The 26,095-nt window shown below is 44.5% G+C and overlaps 1 protein-coding gene across 1 annotated transcript in view; it reads right to left on the bottom strand.

Moving 5' to 3' along the window:
- Window positions 1–26,095, bottom strand: part of LOC311236780 (ceramide transfer protein-like) — a 61,861-nt gene that overhangs the window by 19,544 nt on the left and 16,222 nt on the right. The window contains exons 4-7 of the mRNA XM_084324533.1: window positions 9,514–9,630; window positions 8,828–8,905; window positions 1,765–1,872; window positions 634–769 (exon numbers count right to left, since the gene is read on the bottom strand). Of these exons, the coding sequence (XP_084180659.1) occupies window positions 634–769; window positions 1,765–1,872; window positions 8,828–8,905; window positions 9,514–9,630 (439 nt within the window). The remainder of the gene's footprint in view (window positions 1–633; window positions 770–1,764; window positions 1,873–8,827; window positions 8,906–9,513; window positions 9,631–26,095) is intronic.

Below are 26,095 nucleotides of genomic sequence, written 5' to 3'. Positions count from 1 at the left end.
TAGCTGGTGTATGAAGGGTGGTAGCTGGTGTATGAAGGGTGGTAGTTGGTGTATGAAGGGTGGCAGCCGGTGTATGAAGGGTGGTAGCTGGTGTATGAAGGGTGGTAGCTGGTGTATGAAGGGTGGTAGCTGGTGTATGAAGGGTGGTAGCTGGTGTATGAAGGGTGGTAGCTGGTGTATGAAGGGTGGTAGCTGGTGTATGAAGGGTGGTAGCTGGTGTATGAAGGGTGGTAGCTGGTGTATGAAGGGTGGTAGCTGGTGTATGAAGGGTGGTAGTGTATGAAGGGTGGTAGCTGGTGTATGAAGGGTGGTAGCTGGTGTATGAAGGGTGGTAGCTGGTGTATGAAGGGTGGTAGTGTATGAAGGGTGGTAGTTGGTGTATGAAGGGTGGTAGCTGGTGTATGAAGGGTGGTAGTGTATGAAGGGTGGTAGCTGGTGTATGAAGGGTGGTAGCTGGTGTATGAAGGGTGGTAGTGTATGAAGGGTGGTAGCTGGTGTATGAAGGGTGGTAGCTGGTGTATGAAGGGTGGTAGCTGGTGTATGAAGGGTGGTAGCTGGTGTCTGAAGGGTGGTAGCTGGTGTAAGAAGGGTGGTAGTGTATGAAGGGTTGTAGTGTATGAAGGGTCTCCTTACTTCTGTCCCTCTGCAGCTCGTCTCTGGACATGCCGTCTGCGCAGCCGTCAAAGTGTCTCTGCAGCGTGTCGACCTGCCGGCACAGGATGTCCCTGAAGGTCTCCATCTCACACAGCTTCTCCCTCAGGCTGTGGCCCTTCAGGAGCGACACGCCTCGTTAGACACATTACATTTAAACCTTCTATACGACTATATTGCCAAGCTTTGGTGATAAAACACATAAGGAACTTGGGGGCACATCCAGAAATATTCAAAATCACCCCTCGGGTGAGAAAACCATAGTGTTGTGGAAATAGGATTGGCAATGCAACACTAGATTATAGACACAAATGTATTGTCATCATGCGGCGCACCGAGTACAGTACAACGAAAAGGAGTTAGGCATCCGACCAGAGTGCAAATGTAACAGTAAAGTGCAATGGTAATATACAATGTACAGGTGATTAAACTGGGTATACAATATATAAATTAGTACTACTGAGTAATAGTGCTAAACAGATGTGTACTGTATGTACAGAGTTGTAGTATTAATATGTACAGTGATACAGGTATAAAGACCCTATGGTAGTAAGTCACACTGGCCAGCAGCGTAACTAGTAAGAGTAGGTAAGGGATATGTACAGATATAGATATAGTATCTACAGATATCTAAAAAGGATTATATGCAGGTATGTACAGACGGATGTGGATAGATATATATATGGTATGAATAAAAATATAAATACACGGTATATACAGCATTATTGTACATGCTATCATACAGTTATATGGGTTATATGCAGGTGTATTCAAACAGATATGGATATATATATATATGCTGTAAATATAAATATATAAATGTATACGGTATATACAGCACTGTTGTACATGCTATCATACATAGTTATATGCAGGTGTATTCAAACAGATATGGATATATATATATATGCTGTAAATATAAATATATAAATGTATACGGTATATACAGCACTGTTGTACATGCTATCATACATAGTTATATGCAGGTGTATTCAAACAGATATGGATATATATATATATGCTGTAAATATAAATATATAAATGTATACGGTATATACAGCACTGTTGTACATACCACATTAATGCCCCAGACAACGAAGACAGACGACTGACCTTGAAGGAGGAGGTGGAGGTGGCAGAGTAGCCGCTGGTGGCTGAGGTGAGAGACAGCATGGAGCCATGTCTCCTCAGACTGGACTCAGAGCCGTACCCAGACTCAGCCTGCAGGGGGGGGGGGGGGGGGGGGGAGCGAGTAGTGAGGAGAGAGAGAGAGAGAGAGAGGGACACACACAATGTAATCAATACAGAAGCTAATTTAAAAGAGACACTTTGCCTGTTTTAAAAAGCCCATCTGACTGTTATACTCTGGGAATTATTTCACTTGCACTAGTGGTTTGGTTTTGGAGATGTTGAAGTACTACTAGAGCAAGTAGCATTGGTTGTTTGTAGGGATGTCCGATATTATCGGCCGATATCGGCATCAAAATGTGATATCGGAAAATATCTGTATCGTCTTTTTTTTTTACATTTCTATAACCTTTATTTACCCAGGCAAGCAAGTAAGAACAAATTCTGATTTTATTTATTGTCAAAAGTATGCATAATGTATTAATTCCACAACAAGAGATATGTAATGTTAATTACCTGAAATTATTCCGTTTTTTGGGGGGGGGGGGAAACCCTGCATATATCGGTATCGGTTGATATCGGTATCGGAAAGTTGGACAATATTGGTATATCGGTAAAAAAAGCCAATATCGAGCATCCCTAGTTGTTTGTGGTGGTGTTAGACTGGTACAGGGTGTTTGTGGTGGTGTTAGACTGGTACAGGGTGTTTGTGGTGGTGTTAGACTGGTACAGGGTGTGTGTGGTGTTGTTAGACTGGGTACAGGGTGTGTGTGGTGGTGTTAGACTGGTACAGGGTGTGTGTGGTGGTGTTAGACTGGTACAGGGTGTGTGTGGTGGTGTTAGACTGGTACAGGGTGGGTGTGGTGGTGTTAGACTGGTACAGGGTGGGTGTGGTGGTGTTAGACTGGTACAGGGTGTTTGTGGTGGTGTTAGACTGGTACAGGGTGTTTGTGGTGGTGTTAGACTGGTACAGGGTGTTTGTGGTGGTGTTAGACTGGTACAGGGTGTTTGTGGTGGTGTTAGACTGGTACAGGGTGTTTGTGGTGGTGTTAGACTGGTACAGGGTGTTTGTGGTGGTGTTAGACTGGTACAGGGTGTGTGTGGTGGTGTTAGACTGGTACAGGGTGTTTGTGGTGGTGTTAGACTGGTACAGGGTGTTTGTGGTGGTGTTAGACTGGTACAGGGTGTTTGTGGTGGTGTTAGACTGGTACAGGGTGTGTGTGGTGGTGTTAGACTGGTACAGGGTGTTTGTGGTGGTGTTAGACTGGTACAGGGTGTTTGTGGTGGTGTTAGACTGGTACAGGGTGTGTGTGGTGGTGTTAGACTGGTACAGGGTGTTTGTGGTGGTGTTAGACTGGTACAGGTTGTTTGTGGTGTTAGACTGGTACAGGGTGTTTGTGGTGGTGTTAGACTGGTACAGGTGATCTACAAAGTGGACTGTATACATAAGATAAGACATTATTAATTATTAATTATAATTTGAGGATGATATTGTCTTGGGAGGATGATACCGAGTTGCTACATTAGTACAAAAGAGTACCAGTTAACAAAAACATGAGAACCTATTCTAGTATTCAAACCAGCTGTCAGACCATTAGAACCTCCAAGGCCACATGTGAACTAAACAAGCCTCGACATGACGATACGACGACAAACAGTGCCGTAGCACAACACGACAGGGCCTGTGACCATGGCAACCAGGGCCTGTGACCATGGCAACCTGGGATAAACCTGAAGACCACACTCTCTTGCATAAGAGATTAACACCTAAAATAGACCAGGGGAGGTGCAAGCGTCAGTAGAGTGAGAGACACAGTGAGGGGAGTTCCCCGGAGGTTCCATTTCCAGCCACTAGAGGGCAGTAACTTCACATGACAACCGCTCACCAAAGCCTGGGGGTTACTATAGGCCAACGACCAACAGTAACCCTCTTCCATGCTGTCACGTGGTGTTCAATCACCGCCCTGGCTTCAGGTCATTCGGCCCGATCTCTCGCTAACCCACGGCGGACAATGGTTCAATCCCCATACAGACGGCACTATCCGATCATCCTGAACGTAACTTGGTCTTATCTGTTTGATGAAAGAAAGAGAATATCCAAGCCGCGGCTCTGTTCCAGCTCCCTGATAGGATCAGACATTAAATAAAGCAAGAGGAGCGAAAGCTGCATTTCTTCAGCTGCTGGACGCCCCGTCAACAACCTCTAAATGTAACGCCTTTGCACCAGTAATGACCGGATAACGGTACACCAGTGGTGGAGGGTAACTCAGTATTTTTTACTCAAGTACTGCACTTCAGTACAATTCTGAGCTACTACTTGTACTTTCATTTGAGGGAACTTTGAAATGTTCAAAGGAAATATTGTACTTTTTACTCCACTACATTTATCCGAACCCATCGGTTACTAGTTGCAATGAAGAAAAAGATTTTGCATGGAAAACATGGCAAGAATGTATGAAGATTATATACGTTCACAGTTGAAGCCCGTCAACTTCAAGAGGACATAATCAGAGCAGCATAAGTGGACCACACACCACTTTATCAAAACCTTTAGAGGTCAATGGGTCGAGGATTGAATGCTCCCAAGTGCTGGAATATATAAATAAATATCATGTAGAATGCATACTTTTACCTTAGATACTTAAGTACATTCAATAGCAAATACTTCTCTACTTTTACTTAAGTAGAATCTGAATGGAAGGCTTTTACTTTTTACCAGAGTACTCTGGGTGTTTCTACTTTTACTTAAGTAGAGGAACTGTTCCCAGTGGCAAGCTACGGGGCAAATACTGTGAAGGTATGCGTGTGCAAATGCCCGGACAATAGCAGCGATAAAGCCTCAAGCTAGCGCTGATAAAAAAAAAAAAGAAATAAAGAAAGCAGCTCTCGACTGAGAAAGGCTGCTCTAAAAACATCCCTAACTCACAGAGAGCCACTGTTTAGCAGCAGCAGGGCTGTAATATTGTCTCGTTAAGCCGCGTTGAGAGATCTTATGTCGCTACCTCCATCCTCCGTGTCAGATTGCCATCGGTTCACCTGCAAAACGGGGGGTCAAATAACAAAAGAGCATCTAGAGATAAGCAACAAGCCGTCACAGGGTGATATGCGATATGATTACTATCCAGGCCAGAGGCTTGTGTTTATCTTCAGCTATTATTATAGTCCAGGTTGTCCTTATAGGCCTGAGGCTAGTGTTTCTCTTCAGCTATAGTCCAGTCCATGTTGTCTATATAGACCTGAGGCTATAGTGTTTCTCTTCAGCTATGTCCGTGTTTACATACTCTAGGCCTGAGGCTATAGTGTTTCTCTTCAGCTACAGTTCAGGCCGTCCTTATAGGCCTGGCTGTTGTTTTCTTGCAGGCTTTGTTTTTGTATAACTATGACAACAGAGTGTTGGCGGTGGTGTTCTGCGTCTCCCTGGAGAAGAGGTGACACTGGGCTGAGTAATGTGGAGGAGACGGACGGGGAGCCTGGAGTCTTAAAGCAGGGGAGCGGTTTTCACTGGTGACTCACTGTGGTGTGGAGGGCTCTGTGTGTGTGCGTGTGTGTGTGTGCGTGTGTGTGTCTGTGTGTGCGTGTGTGTGCGTGTGTGACTCACTCCCTCCTGCTTTAGCTGAGTCATAGGGTCATCCTGGGGTTGGGACAAGTGAGTAGGGGAAGGGGGAGTGGTGGATGACAGATGACAGGAATTTGGAATCCCCCAAACTCGGGATCAGAAATGAGCAACACGTGTTGAGCAGGGAAGCGAAAGGCGGCTGCTCTCCCTCATGGATGTGGGATGTGTTCACAACTATGACTAAGCCTTGGTTCATAGTCAACATTATACTGACAACATTAAGTTTAATATTACAACATTAAGTACCATGTCAGTAATGTAGGGAATAAACAGCATTAACCTGTACCATGTCAGTAATGTAGGAATAAACAGCATTAACCTGTACCATGTCAGTAATGTAGGAATAAACAACATTAACCTGTACCATGTCAGTAATGTAGGAATAAACAACATTAACCTGTACCATGTCAGTAATGTAGGAATAAACAGCATTAACCTGTACCATGTCAGTAATGTAGGAATAAACAGCATTAACCTGTACCATGTCAGTAATGTAGGAATAAACAGCATTAACCTGTACCATGTCAGTAATGTAGGAATAAACAGCATTAACCTGTACCATGTCAGTAATGTAGGAATAAACAGCATTAACCTGTACCATGTCAGTAATGTAGGAATAAACAACATTAACCTGTACCATGTCAGTAATGTAGGAATAAACAACATTAACCTGTACCATGTCAGTAATGTAGGAATAAACAGCATTAACCTGTACCATGTCAGTAATGTAGAGAATAAACAGCATTAACCTGTACCATGTCAGTAATGTAGAGAATAAACAGCATTAACCTGTACCATGTCAGTAATGTAGGAATAAACAACATTAACCTGTACCATGTCAGTAATGTAGGAATTAACAGCATTAACCTGTACCATGTCAGTAATGTAGGAATTAACAGCACAAACGTCACCAGGGGGACGGGGGTGTTTGAACCATATTTCTATATTCAGTTAATTATATTGTTTACACTGTTTATTCTTCTCATGTTTTTATAGTCAGTTAATTATATTGTTTACAATATAATTATATCGTTTATAATTATTATATTGTTAAAATGTTTCTCGTATTATATTCAGATCAAGTTCTATTGCTTATATTACCCTGCCCATACCTGTACCTCCCCTCCCCCATGCTGCTATATAAAGGAATCTCTCATCTTATTTCCTCAAGTCCACTCCTTTATTTCCTTCCTTCCTTCCTCACCACTACAGCAGTTCATCTCCCCTCTCTTACACCTGCTCTCTCTCTCTCTCTCTTACTTCCTGCTCTTTCTAGGGTAAAGTAACAAGACCTAAATACCGGCAGCTCAGGGCGTCTGGGGGAGAGAGATTACTAACTGGATTAGTAATGCAGAGCTCTGTGGAATGTGGTGTTAGCCCTGCCATGTTAGCCTGTGTGATGCTTCTGAAATATCAGGCCTACTATATTTATGTCTGGTATATTATACATATATCAGATATATAACAATCTGCTCTCAGATTCATCACTAATGTGATACACGGCACTCGTCACTGTGTCCTTTATGAGAAGGTTGGTTGGTCCTCTATGACGGAGAGGTGCAACAAACGGGTATTTGTACATTTTTAAGGCCCTTATTGGTAAGCTACCTCCTTATACTACATCATTATTGGTAAGCTACCTCCTTATACTACCGGTACATCATTATTGGTAAGCTACCTCCTTATACTACATTATTGGTAAGTTACCTCCTTATACTACATCATTATTGGTAACCTACCTCCTTATACTACATCATTATTGGTAAGCTACCTCCTTATACTACATCATTATTGGTAAGCTACCTCCTTATACTACATCATTATTGGTAAGCTACCTCCTTATACTACATCATTATTGGTAACCTACATCCTTATACTACATCATTATTGGTAAGCTACCTCCTTATACTACATCATTATTGGTAACCTACCTCCTTATACTACATCATTATTGGTAAGCTACCTCCTTATACTACATCATTATTGGTAAGCTACCTCCTTATACTACATCATTATTGGTAAGCTACCTCGTTAAAATACATCATTATTGGTAAGCTACCACCTTGTAAGCTACCATTAGGTATGAATCACTTATTCATGGTATTCAAAGCACTTTAAAGTTTGATACTCTTCCAACCTTTGTCTTTGCGCAATAACCAGTGTATGTCATTTTGTAATCTGCTTTTAGTCTGCGTTTTCCTGTTTCTTGTTTCCTGTTCTTATTTTAACTTGACGTTATCGTGCTGATTACTTGTTTTTATCTTTGTGTTATTCCATCTATTTTAGTCGTAAACTCAACGTCACTGTAAATGTGGGAAACCTCAGTGTCCCTGGAGTTTAAATAAAGGTTGAATGAATGAATGAAAACAGGTGAGAACATTCTTCTAATGCCGGAGAAGTGGCAACGTTACGTCACAACATGCAGAAAACTATCAAAGACAAACCACGGATCCAACTGTGGTCAAATGTCTTAAAGTGGTATTATTTTGTTAAAATAAGCTCTACATTCCAACAGCCATCACTGATATGGAGTGTCTGGTCAGTAACATGGGTCTCCCAGTCCCTCCTGCTCTGCAGTAAACAGCCATCACTGATATAGAGTGTCTGGTCAGTAACATGGGTCTCCCAGTCCCTCCTGCTCTGCAGTAAACAGTCATCACTGATATGGAGTGTCTGGTCAGTAACATGGGTCTCCCAGTCCCCCCCCCGCTCTGCAGTAAACAGAACATAAATGTTATGGTATCCCTTCCCACTTCATCCAATCAGGAGAGAGAACTCCACACTGCAAAAATGGTCCGACAGAAATAACAAATACTGCTTTAAGCAAATGTCCTTGAAAACAAGTAAGATAATCTACTAGTGCAGTAAGCAAATTTGGCTTGGCAAGGGTTTACTGCAGAGCAGAGGGGGAGTGATCAGTGATGGCTGTTGGAATGTAGCACTATTTAACACTTATTTTAACAATAAAATACCACTTACAGCACCTCTAAAAGCGCCCAGGACCCTAGAAATGACAGTGGTGACTCGTGACGTGGGAGAAGGACAGCTGCGGCGGTGTGTGTACGTGACCCCGGACCGCCCAGCGCTCCTCCTCGGCCTCCTCTACTCTACTCTACTGCACTCTGGGAACCCCTCCCTGCTTCCTCCGTCCTTCACACAGAGAGCAGACAATAGGTGCCGCTCTCTCAGTCTAATCTCCACCACAGGGGCCCCGTCCTTCAGTGGGTGATAAACAGTCCCACACAAACAAACACACACACTGTGTACATGTTCGTCGGCACGTCTTAGGGCCGCGATTGTTCCCAGTGAGGAGAGAGAGAGCGAGCGGGGGGGCGGTTTGGTGCGCGAGCACACGGGACACACGCACTGGCGGCTACATCTAGAGACGTGCGGTTCTAGGCGGGGAGGCGGAGGAGGACGTAAGAGACTTGCCAGCAAACACACGGGCGGTGGAGGGATGAGGGCCGATCCCTGGAGTCCTCCCTTCTCTCTCCTCCCCTCTCGGAGACTCTGATAGGAACACACACACACAGTCATCATTACACACACACAATCATCATTACACACACACACACAGTCATCATTACACACACACACACGCGCACACACACGCAATGCAGAGGAGTCGCCACAGAAAACACTGAACATATAAGTCAATGATGGAATACTGGCTTGTTGTGATGCGTGGTGACGTTTATTTTGCTGCCAAGACTGACAGTGATTTTGGTGTGTTTTCTGTGTGGTGCGCTTGTTGTCTCACCCTGTGCAGCTCGATGGACTCGATCCAGTGGTGTCTCTGTGTGTGTGTGTGTGTGTGTGTGTTTTCTGTGTGGTGTGCTTGTTGTCTCACCCTGTGCAGCTCGATGGACTCGATCCAGTGGTGTCTCTGTGTGTGTTTTCTGTGTGGTGCGCTTGTTGTCTCACCCTGTGCAGCTCGATGGACTCGATCCAGTGGTGTCTGTGTGTGTGTGTGTGTGTGTGTGTGTGTGTGTGTTTTCTGTGTGGTGCGCTTGTTGTCTCACCCTGTGCAGCTCGATGGACTCGATCCAGTGGTGTGTCTGTGTGTGTGTGTGTGTGTCTGTGTGTGTGTTTTCTGTGTGGTGCGCTTGTTGTCTCACCCTGTGCAGCTCGATGGACTCGATCCAGTGGTGTCTGTGCTCGGGGTCCTGGGACCTCAGGTACCACACGCTGTCATTCACACTGATGTCCAGCCTGCACTCATCAAACTCATGAGGCTGGAGGAGGGAGAGAGGAGAGGAGAGGAGAGAGAAGTTAGTCAGTATGCAGAGCAAACATTGAGCTGCACAATAGAGGAGAAGAAAAACAGGAGTGAAGTAGCTGCATTGACTTCAGAACTTGGTCCGTGACTAAAAAACATATATATATATACATTATATATATTAGTGCGGTCAATAGATAATAAAAAGTTAACTAATTAATCTCACAATTTTCTGTAATTAATCTAGATTAAAAATAGCATTTTTCGATTTAAGACCAAAGCTTGTAACAGATATTTACTTGAGTAAAATCATGGAATTAATGTAAAATCAACACAAAGAAAGTATATTTAGATTCAAATACTATTTTAATAGTAATATAAATCATATTAACAACAAAAATGTGTTCCATCTTCATGTCAGATGATTTTCAAAAAGGTGCATGAAGTCAATGGAAAAAAAGAACAAGCAAATATACTGCTGAAAGTTCAGAACGTTGAAGATTTTTCACTCCATAGATTAATCTAGATACATTTATTTTAACGCTTTAAATAATTTAAATTAATCTGACAGCCCTAATATATATATACCGGTATATATATTATCATTTAATTTCAAACCTTTATTTCAACTCGTGAGACACTGAGGTTACCCTAATTTACAGCAATAACGAGTTTACAAAACAAAGACACAGTTTATCAGCAATTTCATACATATAGGCACAAGTAAGAAAGAATAAACAATAAAAATCAGCTAAGACAAGTCGACAGGGCTAAGCTTGACACACAGTGGTCGGAGATCATACTTTTAAAGGCAGCAAGAGAAGGAAGAACCTTCAGCTTCAGAGTCGGAGGACGTTCCGTTCCAGGTGTTGGAAGCATCAAAGGAAAAAGTCGTTTTCCAAGTTCAGAACAAACTGGAGGAACCCTGAGAACCAGCCAGTCATTTGAACATGTAGAATAGGTTGTTCCAAGATTCCATTCCAACATGTGCTGCCTTTCAACCAGAGAAGGCCATCCAACCTTTTCATAAAGGACACAGTGGTGGGTATCATATCTGTCACCAGTAATACATCTTAGGGCAGAATGATAGACCAGAGTATATATATATATATATATATATATATATATATATATATATATATATATATATATATATATATATATATAAATGAAAGATTTCAAAAGACTGAAACGGTTTAAATAGAGAGACGGCGACTGAGGTAGGTGGTAGATGAAGGACACCCTGAACCATAAAAATGGTCAGAAATACCCAAACCTCAAACAAATCACAGATTCTGTTTTGCAATCGCTTACAGCATTGAGTGTGAGAGTGCCACTTTCAGAGTGGACACAATATGGCGTGTGGCAGACGGGTGTGTGTTTGTGCAGCGACAGCCGTTTGATTCTACACTGAACTGTTAGACACAGTTGGCCACCGTTCTGTCCCCAAATCCTCTGCTGACGCCCGGGATCAGCTGCTGGGTGGATTCCAATGGCATCAGCCAGGTTACTGGATCCAGGGCTCTAAGCTTGCCATCAGCCAGGTTACTGGATCCAGGGCTCTAAGCTTGCCATCAGCCAGGTTACTGGAACCAGGGCTAAGCTTGACCGTCCCGACCGCCTCCTCACACCTCATAGCAGCATGGGGGAGTGAGGAGGTCAGGTACAGGTATGGGCATGGTACTAGAAAGACATAAATATAGGCAATAAAATGAGATCTGAATATAAAAATGAAGACAAAAATAAATAGTAGTACACAAGGTGCAGGTGGGGCGTCGGTCGTTGTCTGTGCAGGTTTTGGTGGTTAAGAGTCAGACACACTTAGTGGTCAGACGTTCCTAATAGCTCTAGAGTTCTGCAGCCGTTAGTTCTCCAGCCGCTGGCAGCGGTCCCTGATGGCCTAACGCTTAGCATTAAGGTACTCTATCCACCATCAAGGTTACCAGAACTTGCAGAAAGTCTACTCTCTGTCTAGAGAGGCAGTAGTGCATGTAAACGGCTATTAACGCAAGTGAAGAAACAGGTTCTCTAATCTCTCATCCGAGGGCTCAGTGGTGGTGACACTCTGTGGAAACATTGGCTGTGACGAGAAGGAACACGTCAAGCCCTCCTCCACGTCGCCGGAGCAGGGATTTAAACCGTCTGGCTGCCTCGCAGGCCCATCTACAAATCGTATAGAGGGCTAGAAGCAGGGCTCTACAGTGAGACTATTTCACTCGCATTTGCCCCTAAAAATAGATATGTGCGAACTGGAAAAATCATTTAGGAGCACACTGTGCGAGTAATAGCTTTGTGTAGTGGGCGTGTCAATGCGCAATTGTCAGAGCAGAGCAGACCTTCAATTCTAGCTCTTCAGCCCTGCGTTTGACAGCTCAGTGACAACTTCTCTCACGAGTCACGCTGTTTCTATGTGTAATGTAAACTATGCGAGCAACGGGTCCAATGGTCTAAACATGCTTTGCATCCTCGCCATTCTGCCCCCCCCTCCCCTCTCTCTCTCTGCCTGATAACAATCAGATTCTTGAACCCATTTCATTCAAAAGGAAGATATTGATGTACATTAGCTATATAGCTCAGCAGCTGTAACAGAATAATTTGATTATTTTTAATTATTTACGTTTCAACAGTGTCAAAATATTAATTTAAATTATAATTAGTTAAAGAATTGTATAAAGAATTTTTCCATTATAATATATAGAATATAATCCATTACCTTTCCTATCGGTATTGAAGTCAAAATGTTGGTATCGTGACAACATTACAACATACAAAAGCAGCTGGACAACCTATATCCTTTGCGTCTAGTAGGCATGGGCCTATGTGTGATTTTGGTGGTATGTGCTATTGCACAGATGTGTGTCCCTTTAGTATGCACAGGCACGCACAGTATAATATTATGCATGTAATAAATAGTTTGTTAATAAACTCAACATTTTTCACTGTGCTCCTAAATTTCTTTGTGTGCTGCACATGTGCTCCTTGGGAAAAAGGTTAGCGTAGAGCCCTGGCTAGAAGGAGGCTTGAGGGAGGCTAGAAGAAGAGGGGAAAGGCTCCCTCCCCCGTTTTTCAAAAAACAACAGGGCTTTTGAGGTGATGAAATCACTGCGCCCAGGCACCAGTGGTTTGGCAAAAAAATTGTTCAGAGTATATATCCGCTTCGAAAACGAAAATGTCTAATTATTATAAAAATGTTCTCCACATGGTAAATACACAGGTCACAACTTGTTTACAGGAAAGTTATGTTTGTCTGTTTGTTTTTAAACATCTTTGGGACAATGATGGCATTAGGTGTTCGCACTTTTCATGTCATCCTTTGGATTCTTTTGTTTAGCAATCTTCCATAAATAAAATCAAATAAAATCAATGTCTTTACTCAATATGTGAGTTGCACCCTTCCTGCTGACCTGTTGTACAGAACTCGCAAGTCTCTTTGGATAAAAGAGTCGGATAAATGACTACCGTAAATGTCATAGCAGCATGGGGGGAGTGGGGAGGGGAGGTACAGGTATGGGCAGGGAAATAGAATATGAGAAAAGAAAGAATAAACAGTGTAAACAATATAATAAACTCTGAATGTCAAAATAAAGAGTAAGAGATAGAAGACGACCACGTGGAGGGCAGCACCAGACACCGCCGTCGGGCCTCCGTTTCAGGCACTGTGTGCGTCTCTCTCCAGGGAGCAGTGGAAGAAGATAACTGGCCTTTTAAGGCAACTCACAGACGGAGCGTATTGTTAATGCATCTCCTGTGGACAGTCGGCACTGCTGTGAGAACTGCTGCGCTGGCACGGGGGGAGGGGGGCTGTGTGTGTGTGTGTGTGTGTGTGCGTGTGTGTGGAGCTTTTACGAGCTGCACCAGACCCTCTGAAGGACACCTATGCAGTGAAAGCTCAGGAGGACCCTGACGCTAAATCACCCACCACAGATAATCACAGTCAGCACAATGAGCTGGTGTGTGTGTGTGTGTGTGCGTCTGTGTGTGTGTGTCTGTGTGTGTCTGTGTGTGTCTGTGTGTGTGCGTGTCGTGTCTGTGTCCGTGTGTGTCAGGTTACCAGTCTAGGCTGGTCAAGGGTAGCTGAGGACACGGCTAGAGATGGGCTGTGAACTGGGAGGCGGGGAGAGAAGCCTCCTAATGAACGGAGCAGCAAGGGGAGCTGCTGTCGCTGCTGCAGTGATCGTTAGGGAACCACACCAGAGGACGCAGACAGCTAGGGGGCGAGCAGCAGGGATGGGGAAAAACGCACGGAATTGCTATTTGATAGTCACTGGGGATAATCCAATACTAATATATATATATTTTTACTTAATAGCGAGGGGCGACAGGGGCTCAGGAGGTAGAGCAGTCGTCTGGTAATGCAACATTCATGTAGCATTCAAAGCATCACAATATTCTATGTTCCTTTCTCAGGAATCCCATCCTGAGCATGCAGCATAGAAGAGAAATGGCCACCTACTTAATGCAGTCTATGCAGAATGCAACCAGAAGGCAACTCACCTCCAAAATGTGTTTTGAATTCAGATCAACCTTAGAGGTGTTATCAGTACAGCTGAGCACCAAACCTTCATCTGGAACCAATGCCAGCTGGCAAACCCATATTCCATGCTATACTGCCCAAGTCTGGATGGTAACTGCGGATTGTGTTTCTCCAGTGAGTTGGCACAATAACAGAATGGTCCGCTGTCCTCTCCATGGGACAGGGCTCTGGCAGGAGGAGACAGTAGAGAGGCTGGAGCCGTCCTCTACATGGAACAGGGCTCTGGCAGGAGGAGACAGTAGAGGCTGGAACCTCCTCTACATGAGACAGGGCTCTGGCAGGAGGAGACAGTAGAGAGGCTGGAACCTCCTCTACATGGGACAGGGCTCTGGCAGGAGGAGACAGTAGAGGCTGGAACCTCCTCTACATGGGACAGGTCTCTGGCAGGAGGAGACAGTAGAGGCTGGAACCTCCTCTACATGAGACAGGGCTCTGGCAGGAGGAGACAGTAGAGGCTGGAACCTCCTCTACATGAGACAGGGCTCTGGCAGGAGGAGACAGTAGAGAGGCTGGAACCTCCTCTACATGAGACAGGGCTCTGGCAGGAGGAGACAGTAGAGAGGCTGGAACCTCCTCTACATGAGACAGGGCTCTGGCAGGAGGAGACAGTAGAGAGGCTGGAACCTCCTCTACATGGGACAGGGCTCTGGCAGGAGGAGACAGTAGAGGCTGGAGCCTTCCTCTACATGGGACAGGGCTCTGGCAGGAGGAGACAGTAGAGGCTGGAGCCTTCCTCTACATGGGACAGGGCTCTGGCAGGAGGAGACAGTAGAGGCTGGAGCCTTCCTCTACATGGGACAGGGCTCTGGTAGGAGGAGACAGTAGAGGCTGGAACCTCCTCTACATGGGACAGGGCTCTGGCAGGAGGAGACAGTAGAGAGGCTGGAGCCTCCTCTACATGGGACAGGGCTCTGGTAGGAGGAGACAGTGGAGGCTGGAACCTCCTCTACATGGGACAGGGCTCTGGCAGGAGGAGACAGTGGAGGCTGGAACCTCCTCTACATGGGACAGGGCTCTGGCAGGAGGAGACAGTAGAGGCTGGAGCCTTCCTCTACATGGGACAGGGCTCTGGCAGGAGGAGACAGTAGAGGCTGGAACCTCCTCTACATGGGACAGGGCTCTGGCAGGAGGAGACAGTAGAGAGGCTGGAGCCGTCCTCTACATGGAACAGGGCTCTGGCAGGAGGAGACAGTAGAGAGGCTGGAGCCGTCCTCTCCATGGGACAGGGCTCTGGCAGGAGGAGACAGTAGAGGCTGGAGCTGTCCTCTACATGGGACAGGGCTCTGGCAGGAGGAGACAGTAGAGAGGCTGGAACCTCCTCTACATGAGACAGGGCTCTGGCAGGAGGAGACAGTAGAGGCTGGAGCCTTCCTCTACATGGGACAGGGCTCTGGCAGGAGGAGACAGTAGAGAGGCTGGAGCCCTCCTCTACATGGGACAGGGCTCTGGCAGGAGGAGACAGTAGAGAGGCTGGAACCTCCTCTACATGGAACAGGGCTCTGGCAGGAGGAGACAGTAGAGAGGCTGGAACCTCCTCTACATGGGACAGGGCTCTGGCAGGAGGAGACAGTAGAGGCTGGAGCCCTCCTCTACATGGGACAGGGCTCTGGCAGGAGGAGACAGTAGAGGCTGGAGCCCTCCTCTACATGGGACAGGGCTCTGGCAGGAGGAGACAGTAGAGAGGCTGGAACCTCCTCTACATGGAACAGGGCTCTGGCAGGAGGAGACAGTAGAGAGGCTGGAACCTCCTCTACATGGGACAGGGCTCTGGCAGGAGGAGACAGTAGAGGCTAAAACCTCCTCTATATGGGACAGGGCTCTGGTAGGAGGAGACAGTAGAGGCTGGAACCTCCTCTCCATGGGACAGGGCTCTGGCAGGAGGAGACAGTAGAGAGGCTGGAACCTCCTCTACATGGGACAGGGCTCTGGTAGGAGGAGACAGTAGAGGCTGGAACCTCCCTCTACATGGGACAGGGCTCTGGTAGGAGGAGACAGTAGAGGCTGGAACCTCCTCTACATGGGACAGGGCTCTGGCAGGAGGAGACGGGACAGAGCCGGGTGTCTCTAGGGTGATCGGAAGGGGAGCGGAGAGGTTACTGGTGAGGACTACTGGGAACGGGGAACGGGCTATGTGGGGGTCATGGGTATATTGGGAAGGCAGGTCTTCACTGGGTCAATACTGAGAAGGCTCTGAGAAGTGCTACTGGGAAGGGACCAGGGGGCTAAAATAAACAGTAGCGTCTACTCTGAGAAGGTCACGGTCTCAGCAGCCTCTGGGATGACAGGCCGGCCCTCGTATTATGAAAGACAGGGGCATAGCGGAGAACAGGAACTTACTGAGTGGGGAGGGGAGGAGGTCAACCACTGTCATTTCACAGGCGATTCATCTCTCAAGGTTATATAACCAAAAGCAAACAGATGTGACGGACAGCAGGCGACGGACCATGACTTAATTTGTTAGTATGAATATGTGAAGAACTGCAGATCTTTGGTGAGGCACTTAAACTCTGCACTTTATTTACATCTCTGTATGCCGGTTTAAGATTAACCAGCCATTTTTTATAATGTAAACTTGTATGACAGCCAGTGATACATTGATTTGTTAGTTACAATTAAATGTAAATACCTATTTTTACTAGTTACGCTGCTGGCCAGTATGACTTACTACCATAGTGTTTTTATACCTGTATCACTGTACATATTAATACTACAACTCTGTACATACATCCGATTAGCACTATTACTCAGTAGTACTAATTTATACACAGTATATATAGTTTAATCACCTGTACATTGTATATTACTATTGCACTTTGCGGTTACATCTGCACGCTGGTTGGATGTCAAACCTCTTTTAGTTGTACTGTACTTGTTGTGCTGCATGATGACAACAACACATTTGAATGTAATCGAATCGACTCATTACCTTTTAATTCGTAAGCTTAGCATTGTATTTTATCTTAGTACTTTTTATCATGTCTATTTTATTATCTATTCTATTATTATTTGTATTTTTTTGCACAATCAAGGCGTGCATGGCCACCTTCATTTCACTATAATTCTCGTGTATATGTATGTGACGAATAAACCTCTTGAATCTTGAATCCTAAATTCAACAAACGAGGATAACTACTCTCTCCAGTGGAAGTCTGTGGACGTGAAGGACTAAATCATGTGAAATAATTCAGTGGATGTTATTCCACTGCATGCGTATTGTTGCAGTGGGTACAGTAACGCTAAGTGCGTTTTACGCTCCAGTGACTAAGCATCTTCCTCTGGTTTCTTCACCCCCATGTCGTTCCCCTCTGTGCTGCTGGCCTGCATCACATGGGCCCCATGTTGTTAACCCTCTGCTCTGCATCACATGCTACATCCCACACAGGTCCATCGAACAGATTGCAAATGCCACGTTGAGATGGTACGGCTGGATAGCCGTGGCCTGCTCTACTTTCCACGGCTTTGCAGCAGATCACAGACTTGGCGGGAGGGAGCGTGTTGTCGAGCAGAGAGAGAGAGAGAGAGAGAGAGAGAGAGAGAGAGAGAGAGAGCTCAGCTGGGAGATGAGCCACGGAATTCTTTTGAAATCATGTTTCCCATAAAGAAAAAAAGAACAGCCAGTGAAGGAATTCATGCATTTCAACAAGATAATCCTTCTGGCTGTACTCCTCGACTCGTCCATATCTGTCTGAATATACCTGCATATAATCCTTCTACATACCTACTTATACACCACCTGCATATAACCCATACAACTCTGTATGATAGCATGTACAATAATGCTGTATATACCGTATATATTTATTCTTACCGTGTATACTGTATATCAAGTTTCAAGTTTCAAGTTTCTTTAATATTTGTCATACAGAAGTACAGAATACTTTTATACAAAATGCTTCTTACTGTTACGCTCCAGAGACTGTGCAAGACAAGATAAGTATGAAATAAAATAACATAGTAAAATTAGAAGTAAAAAAAATGAGGTCACAGTGTTCAGTTTAGACATATGTACAATGTTCGATGCAGAATAGACGTAGTTACCATACAATATACAATACTGTGCAGTGTACTAATATACAATACTATATAGTGCAAGGCAGAAATGGGACGAGGTGCAATTTAGGTACAATTCACAGTAGGTGTACGAGTTGTAGTGCAAATCCTTTATCAATAAATATAAAGTGTAAAGTGTGTTTGTGTGATCTAAAGTGTGGAGAGTGGGTGCTGCAGTGTGTTGTTTGTTTGAGTGAGTGTGTGCGTGTGTGTGTGAGTGATGGTTGTTGCATAGTGTTTATTGTTCGTTTAGCAGCCTGATGGCCTGGGAATAGAAGCTTACATATCTATCCACATCTGTTACCTGCATATCTCTCTCTGTACATATCCCTTATACCTACACTTACTAGTTACGCTGCTGGCCTGTATGACTGTATGAATACTACAACTCTGTACAGTACATCCGATTAGCACTATACTCAGTAATACTAATTTATATATTTTAATTTTATACCCAGTTTAATCACCTGTACAACATTGTATATTACTATTGCACTTTACGGTTACATTTGCACTCTGGTTGGATGCCAAACTTCCTTTCGTTGTGCTGTATGATGACGATACGTTTGAATCTAATCTAATCATTCAGGGTTTTCTCATCTGCTTTGCAAAACAGTGAAGGTGCTCCGTTCTGTACAGCTTTCACCTCTTTTTTCACATCTCGACTTTTCTGACTTGACGTGGTGGGATGTTGAATTCAAAATGGTGAAACCAAAGCGCTTCAGTTTAGTCTCACCTGACGACACTTCCCACGCAGCTTCAGAGGCCCCTCCCTGCAGGCCAGGGTGAGTATAGTTTACTAATTTTTATTCGTTATTAAAAAAAAAAATCCAATTCAGTTTGGTTTCAGTTTAGTTCCAGAACTTCCAGTTTAAGTTTCAGTATTAGTGTTTTTACTGTAATATGGGTGGTGTTTGGCAAGATTGAAGAAGTTCATAATAGGTATATTGTGTAACACAAGCACATGGCGTGAAGGCGACTGACTCATGTCATGATGTAGACATCCCAGTCTCCATCGGGGTTGGGTACTGAACTCCAGTTCTTTTAAGGGTACCGGCCGAATGACATCGGTACTACGGAGTACAGATTCACGGTACCTTTACATGTTTATTATAAAGTACAAGAGTGTAATATACTAGACAAGAGGGAGCCTTTTCCACAAATATATATATATTATTACTGTCCCATCTCTTGGGTCTTTGGAAAGACCAGACGAGGAGTTTGATCATATTTACTGTGGATGGCCAGATAATGTTGATATTTAAACATTTACAAACAATACATGATCATATGATTTATTGTGTGTGGTGTGTTACAACAATGAATAACAACATGCTCTAAATAAATAACAATGTTGAAATTGAGAAGTTTGGACTTATTATTATTATTATTTTATTATTTATTTTACAACTAAATGTTATTTACAGAGTGTTAAGTACCTAAAAAAGGTACCATTCCAGGAACTGGTACCGGTATCAGTTCAAACGTGAACGGTACCCAACTCTAGTCTCAATGAACATATGAACCAATGCCTCCTCACGCCAACTTGACAAAGACTAAAACATGTTCTGTATATTTTTTTGTTTAGCAAAATTTCCGTCCGTTTTCTTTTTTCTCCTCCTAAAGCCTAGTTCTTATTTTCATTTCAGTTAACTAAAATGTTTCTACACCTAGTTTAGTTCACTATAACCCGTCCTCTCCTAACCCTTCCCTCTGTGTACGTGTCTCAAGTCACAAACTAGGCAGCAAAGCCAACGGGGGAGAGATGGGGCTCCTTCTAAACAGAACCAGATTTACAGCAAACACACAGAGGCTGCTCGGGGGTCTTGAGAAGCCAACGTCAACATTAAAAGCCCACATGTAAAAAACAGGCCAAACATAATGTCTCCTATATCACCACTTGTATCTGCTACTCTAAACAGTAATCCCATGTGTGGAGCAACACACGGCGCTCCTCCAGTTTCACTATGAGGAGCTGGTGCAGAGAAGTGATCTTCTGAGGGAGTGGTGTTTTAAAGTGTAGCAGGGGAACCTCTGAGTCACCGGGCGACCATAGACCACTGAATGAATGTGGATGAGAGCCTCGACATTAATGGTTGTAGCTACGGCTGTGTGGCTGCTGGAGACATGATCCAGTAGACTTTTATACACAGAGTCTCCTGAACACGGAGCGACCAGTCCCAAGTCGATCGACACTTTCTCGGCCAAGCTATGGTCGCTTTCCCAAATTCCCGCACCTACTCCCGAACTACGCATGCGCAGATTGATGAACCTAGACTCCGTGGGCAATCTGCGCATGCGTAGTTCAGGAGTAGGTGCGGAAAAGCGACTATAGCTCGGCCGAGAAAGTGCCGATCGACTTGCGATTGGTCGCTCCGTGTTCAGGAGACTCGGGCGTATAAACGTCTATTGGATCATGTCTCCAGCACCCCCACAGCCGTAGCTACAACAACCACTTAATGTCAAGGCTCTCATCCACATTCATTCATTTTCTCCCCCACGCTCTCTCTGCCATGATTTCAGAATACCGGAAGTGTTGCTGGGGTCTATAGAGATAGAGGAGAAACCAAGCGGCCCGACAGGAAGGATGACGTGGGGACGTCCGTCGTCATGAGACAGACACACGACATGTGGCCGCTGACCCTCCCCCCTACTTCCACCTTCAGGATGTCACAATGGCGAGAGGAAGAGACCCACTTCCTCTGAAGACACTCTCTCCCACCTCCGTCTCGCCCGTCTCCATTTTCAACCCATACATTGAGTGTTTAGTCAGTAACATGGGTCTCCCGGTTCCTCCACTCTGCAGTAAACCAAAAAATAAATGTTCTGGTATCCTGTTCCCACTTTATCCAATCAGGAGAGATACCCGACAAAAATAAGAAATACAAATATGTGCTTGAAACAAGTAAAATCATCTGTACATTTGGCTTGGCAAGATTTCTTGAGAAAAATATATAGCCTTCGCTCTCCTGATTTGGATAAAGTGGGAACGGGATACCAGGAAATTTATTTTGTGTTTACTGCAGAGCGGAGGGACAGGGATGGCGGTCAGAATGTAGAGTTCTTTAATACTTTATCTTAACAAACAATACCACTTATAGCACCTTATAGCGCCAACAACACATACACTTCCTTGAGGAGTCATGGACGAACTCCAACACAAAGAACTTGAGGCGTATTGGCACGAATGTACATCCAAGCACACACACCAAAACATATCCTACACACACTATTGACATTACCAACATGATCTGCCTTGATGTGACAAATACACTTAAAAAAGGCCTTGATTATTATCAGATGTGAAACAAGTAGCAAAAAATTACAATCAATTACAATCAAATTGTCTAATTGGCTGCATCGATGCAAAAAGCCAGGTCAGAAATACTGATACAAACCGATACATAAATAGCCCACTAGTAATATAAAGAAACCCTAAGTTGAGGAGCTTCTTATGCATGTCATTATGTCAACATCTTTGTATGTGTAAGGCAGCCCCGCGCCCCATGATCTTGCTTAAGACGGATTGAGACAGGAGTTCGAGGAGACTAACCACTCAGGCAGTCAGACAGATACTGAAGCAAACTGGGGAGATGCTGAGTCATAATAATGAATGTGATCTAATGTGACGACTGTGACAAACGATGACGATTGTGACAAATGATGACGATGGTTTTGTATGTCAACACAGCCAGATACAAGTGAAGAGTCTTCTTTGAGAACCAAAGCAGTTGGGTCAGCTCTCACCCAGGTCTGAATGAGGACATCGAATTCAAATGTGTCCTATATGAATATGTTGTGAAATGTACCAATTGCTATTTCTATGTGACGAACAATATGCCCCGGTGTAGATTACTTCTTGTGGTATACACTTGTTTTTTTAATTTTATTTAGTGTCATGAATGAATGAATGACCTTTATTTATATAGCACCCTTCACAGCACGAATGCACAGGGTGCTTTACACTACAGGTTAATATAAAAACACAATAAAAACAAAATCAGAAATAAATGACAATAGACAAACAGCAGTTAAAAACAGTGAAACCAGATAGAAAAAGTAGAATAAAAGAATTTGGATAAAATCATGAGTCACTAATTAAAACAACACTATAGAACAGTGAGGACAAGAAAAAGAAAAAGGCGCCTATGTGTGATCAAAAGCCTGCCTGAACAAATGTGTTTTTAGTTGTTTTTTAAAAGAGTTCTCAGAGGGGGCAGTTCGCAGGTCCAGGGGGAGAGCGTTCCAGAGCCTTGGTGCTGTCACCTCGAAGGCTCGATCACCCCTTGTTTTTAGCCTGGTCCTGGGGATCACTAGGAGGTGCTGATCGGCAGATCTGAGTGATCTGGGTCATGTGATTTTATTTATGAGTTTTGTTTTTCTTGAATTGATTATTAATTGATTGCTCAATCACCATAGCCGTTATGACGACCCCTTTTATATAAAGGGTGAACCCGTAGCAACCTATTATGGCCTGATGAAGACCATCTTGGTCCAAAATGTTGGAGTTTTTACCATGTAGCCGTGATACAATAAAAGCTTTCTAAGACATTTTCCTTCCTGCTGTACTTTCTGAGTGCCTGGGATCCTGTCCTGTTTCTAGTTGTCTTCTCCCAAAGACCCAAGAGCACCTCAAGTTTCAAGTTTCTTTAATAGTTGTCATACAGAAGTACAGAATACTTTTATACAAAATGCTTCTTACTGTTACGCTCCAGAGGACCTGATGGACCCTTTGAAAACATTGTACTCACTCGAGGGCAGGCCTAGTTGAACTCTGCTGCTAGTTGGGGGTCAAATGTTAGCGAGCGCAAACGTTAGCATCACAGGCTAAGTCACAAGCCAATGTCTGCTTGTTGTCCGTTTATTTGCTTTGATTTTATCTGTGCGCGTTACGCGTTTCAAATACAATTTGAAAGCCATCCGTTTGAATGTTTCAGCACTACCATGTCACTAATTTATTTAAACTGAAGAGATCTGCAGCAGTGGATCATCCATCCCTCCTGAAGAGGATGTGTCTCACCACACATGCGAGTGCATGCTGCTTACCAACTGCTCGCCTGTTTTACTGCAACACTACTATCACCGACATCTAAGAAGGGAGATCCCCCCTTGAATGGCCCTTCTAAGGTTTCTCTCCTCCACATCGCCTGTGGTGCATTTTTTCCTATTGCTAGGTTTTAGTGAGTTTTTCCTTACCTTCGCGTGGGGTATGTCTGAGAGTGTTGCATTTATTTTGCATTTATTTAAAAAAAAAAATTTACTTTATGGTGTTTTGTTCTTGACCTATTGTGATGTTTCTTCTTGACTTGTTTAAAGAAGACGTGTCCGGCCCATGGGGACATTAACGTGCGTTGTCGGGCCTTGCAAATAAATTTGATTTGATTTTTATTTAAGAGTAGATCATCCATCCTTCCTGAAGAGAGATCTGCAGCAGTGGATCATCCCTCCTTCCTGAAGAGAGATCTGCAGCAGTGGATCATCCCTCCTTCCTGAAGAGATCTGCAGCAGCAGGTCCCGGGGGAAGCTGAGCAGAGTGGAGTCTAAATCTGGAGCTAATGTATGCTGGAGGGGTATTCAACGAGGCTACAGGGAAGGGAAGCACTTAGTCATTCCCAAAATACTCTTCTATTACACACATCGACCTGTGGGCCTTTCCCAGCCTCAGCGAAATGGATAGTAGTCTAGTGTCCTGTGAGTAGAATGAATCCCAAACATGTTTACTCATAATACAAACCTAAACACGTAAACAAACCTATTTTAGCCTCCTCCTCATATGTTAAAGTCATTGGATGTCAGTATTCACCCCCGCCCATACAGACCCATACTTTACATGCCACGATGGGAATAAAAAGACCAGTGTAGCAGCAGGTAACGTTATTAACTTAATAACTAGTTTTAATATTTATTTTGCTGCTCTCGTATCGTTTGTAAAGCATTCTCAACGAGATAAGCTGGAATGACAATGGGCCACGTGCCTCTTCTGCAAACATCACTTCCACCCTGGCAGGCAGCCCATACAGTATCAACTGTGCTTCAGTCTATGAAAGGGAATGGGTCCATTGTTGTAACAGTCTACGAAGTCTGCCGCTTCCTCTAATCATGGGGCACACACACACACAGACACACACCACACACAGAAGCTGGCAGTCACGTTTTATAGCATTCAGCTGACAGTTCAACTCTGAGTGAATGAGGGAGGGAAAGTGCTCAGGCTGCAGATCCACAAGGCTCTGAGAGCAGACCACTCATCCGTAACTTGGGGGGAAATACGACGAAACCTCAGCTGCATTATCCCTCTCTTTCAGCTGACTTGATGCGTGGCCTTCCAACGCTGGAGCGTGTCTGGTGTTCTGGGGAATGTTGTGTGCGGGGCCTGCTCTTCTTCTCTGTGGGTTTAGTGTTTCTTTATAGGCGTCTTCTGACTTTTAACCTGTTAACGTTACTTAAACATACCATTAGAAAAACATGTGTAAAAAAACACTCATTTTCTGTGGTATCGTTATCAACTTTGGACCTGTACTAGATAAGACTTCAGGCTAATGGCCCCATTGTGTTTCCCAGGTAATACCTCTCAGCTGGAACCTGTTAAGAGGCATCTGTTTGCTAAATAATTCAGACTCTATTACAGTATCAGAATGTTTCAAAAGAGGCCAGACTCATGTGCTATAAATGGTTCAAGAATAGCTTTTCAATTTACGTTGGGTATGCAATCGACAGGCGTTTTATGCAGAATTTGCAGGACTGTTAAGAGGTTAAAATACCGTTTCTGTTGTCTCTGCAGAGCTCACACGCCGAACAGCTCTTTGATCCCAAACTGATCTCCGACCTCAGCACATATACTGCTGCCATTAGAAAGGGCAGGTTAGAGGCGGTCAGGTGGCGTAGCGGAGATTGCGTTCGTCACCAACACCGGAGACGCTGGATTCGCATGTTCGAATCCAGCTCACAGCTCCGGCGTTGTCACCAGCTTGGCTGGCCGTTCACACTAATACAATTGGCTGTATTAGAGGGTGGGAGAAGCTGGCGGGGTGGGTCCGGGTCGTTGTAAACAGCGACTCCTACAGTTCGGTCGGGGCGCCTGCTCAGCGCGGATAGGATCTAAGGGGGGTAGTGTGATCCTTCCACACGTTACACCCTCTCAGTGAGAGTCCGCGCTGCCAGGTGAAAAGAAGCGGTTGATTGGCTAGACGTGTGTCGGAGGAAGCACGTGATAGCCTCCACTCTCCCAGACCGACTGTGGGGGGTAAGTGCGCAGCGACCAGGAAGGGGATTGGGAATTGGCATAACGACTAACATTGGGATGGAAGAAAAATCGGAGGAAAAAGGAGGGGGGGAAAAAGATAAAAAAAAAAAGAAAAAAAAAAAAAAAAAGGCAGGTTAGTCCTCTGTTACAAACGGCTTTACCCTGACACACTCCCTACGCCTGCTTAATCTCCTGTTATCGGTTACAGAGAGTATTGAGCCCAGCTTGTAGTTATACTTGCCTTGAACACCATCACACAAAAAGAGCATTAACATACTAAAGCAAGGCAAGACCCGACGTGACGTGGTATAAATCCCCTTGTTATGGTGTACACACACACTCACCCGGGGGCCGTCTACCCTTCCTGGAGTCTCTCAATCGCAGTTTACGTCTTCTGCTTCCATTACCTCATCGTTGGTTGGGACACCAAATGCAGTTTGGCCTCAGGGCGTTCTGGGATCAGCGCGGCCAAATCTTAACGTCAACTCTCAGGGAGGTACGGTAAACAGCACATAACTGGTCTTTCTTCTTTGCACGGCAAAGCCTCCACAGGTACCGCTAACAGTGAGTGAGCCGCTGCTATAGTGCCGTCTAACCTTCAGGCGAGGAAGGGGGCACCATCTGTTTCACGCAGGAATAGGCAAATAACACAAA

The sequence above is a fragment of the Notolepis coatsorum genome, assembly GCF_963971535.1.
Source record: "Notolepis coatsorum genome assembly, chromosome: 11".
Classification (NCBI taxonomy): Eukaryota; Metazoa; Chordata; class Actinopteri; order Aulopiformes; family Paralepididae; genus Notolepis; species Notolepis coatsorum.
Note: the sequence above shows the minus strand (reverse complement) of the source record. Positions and strands in the feature narration are given on the sequence as shown.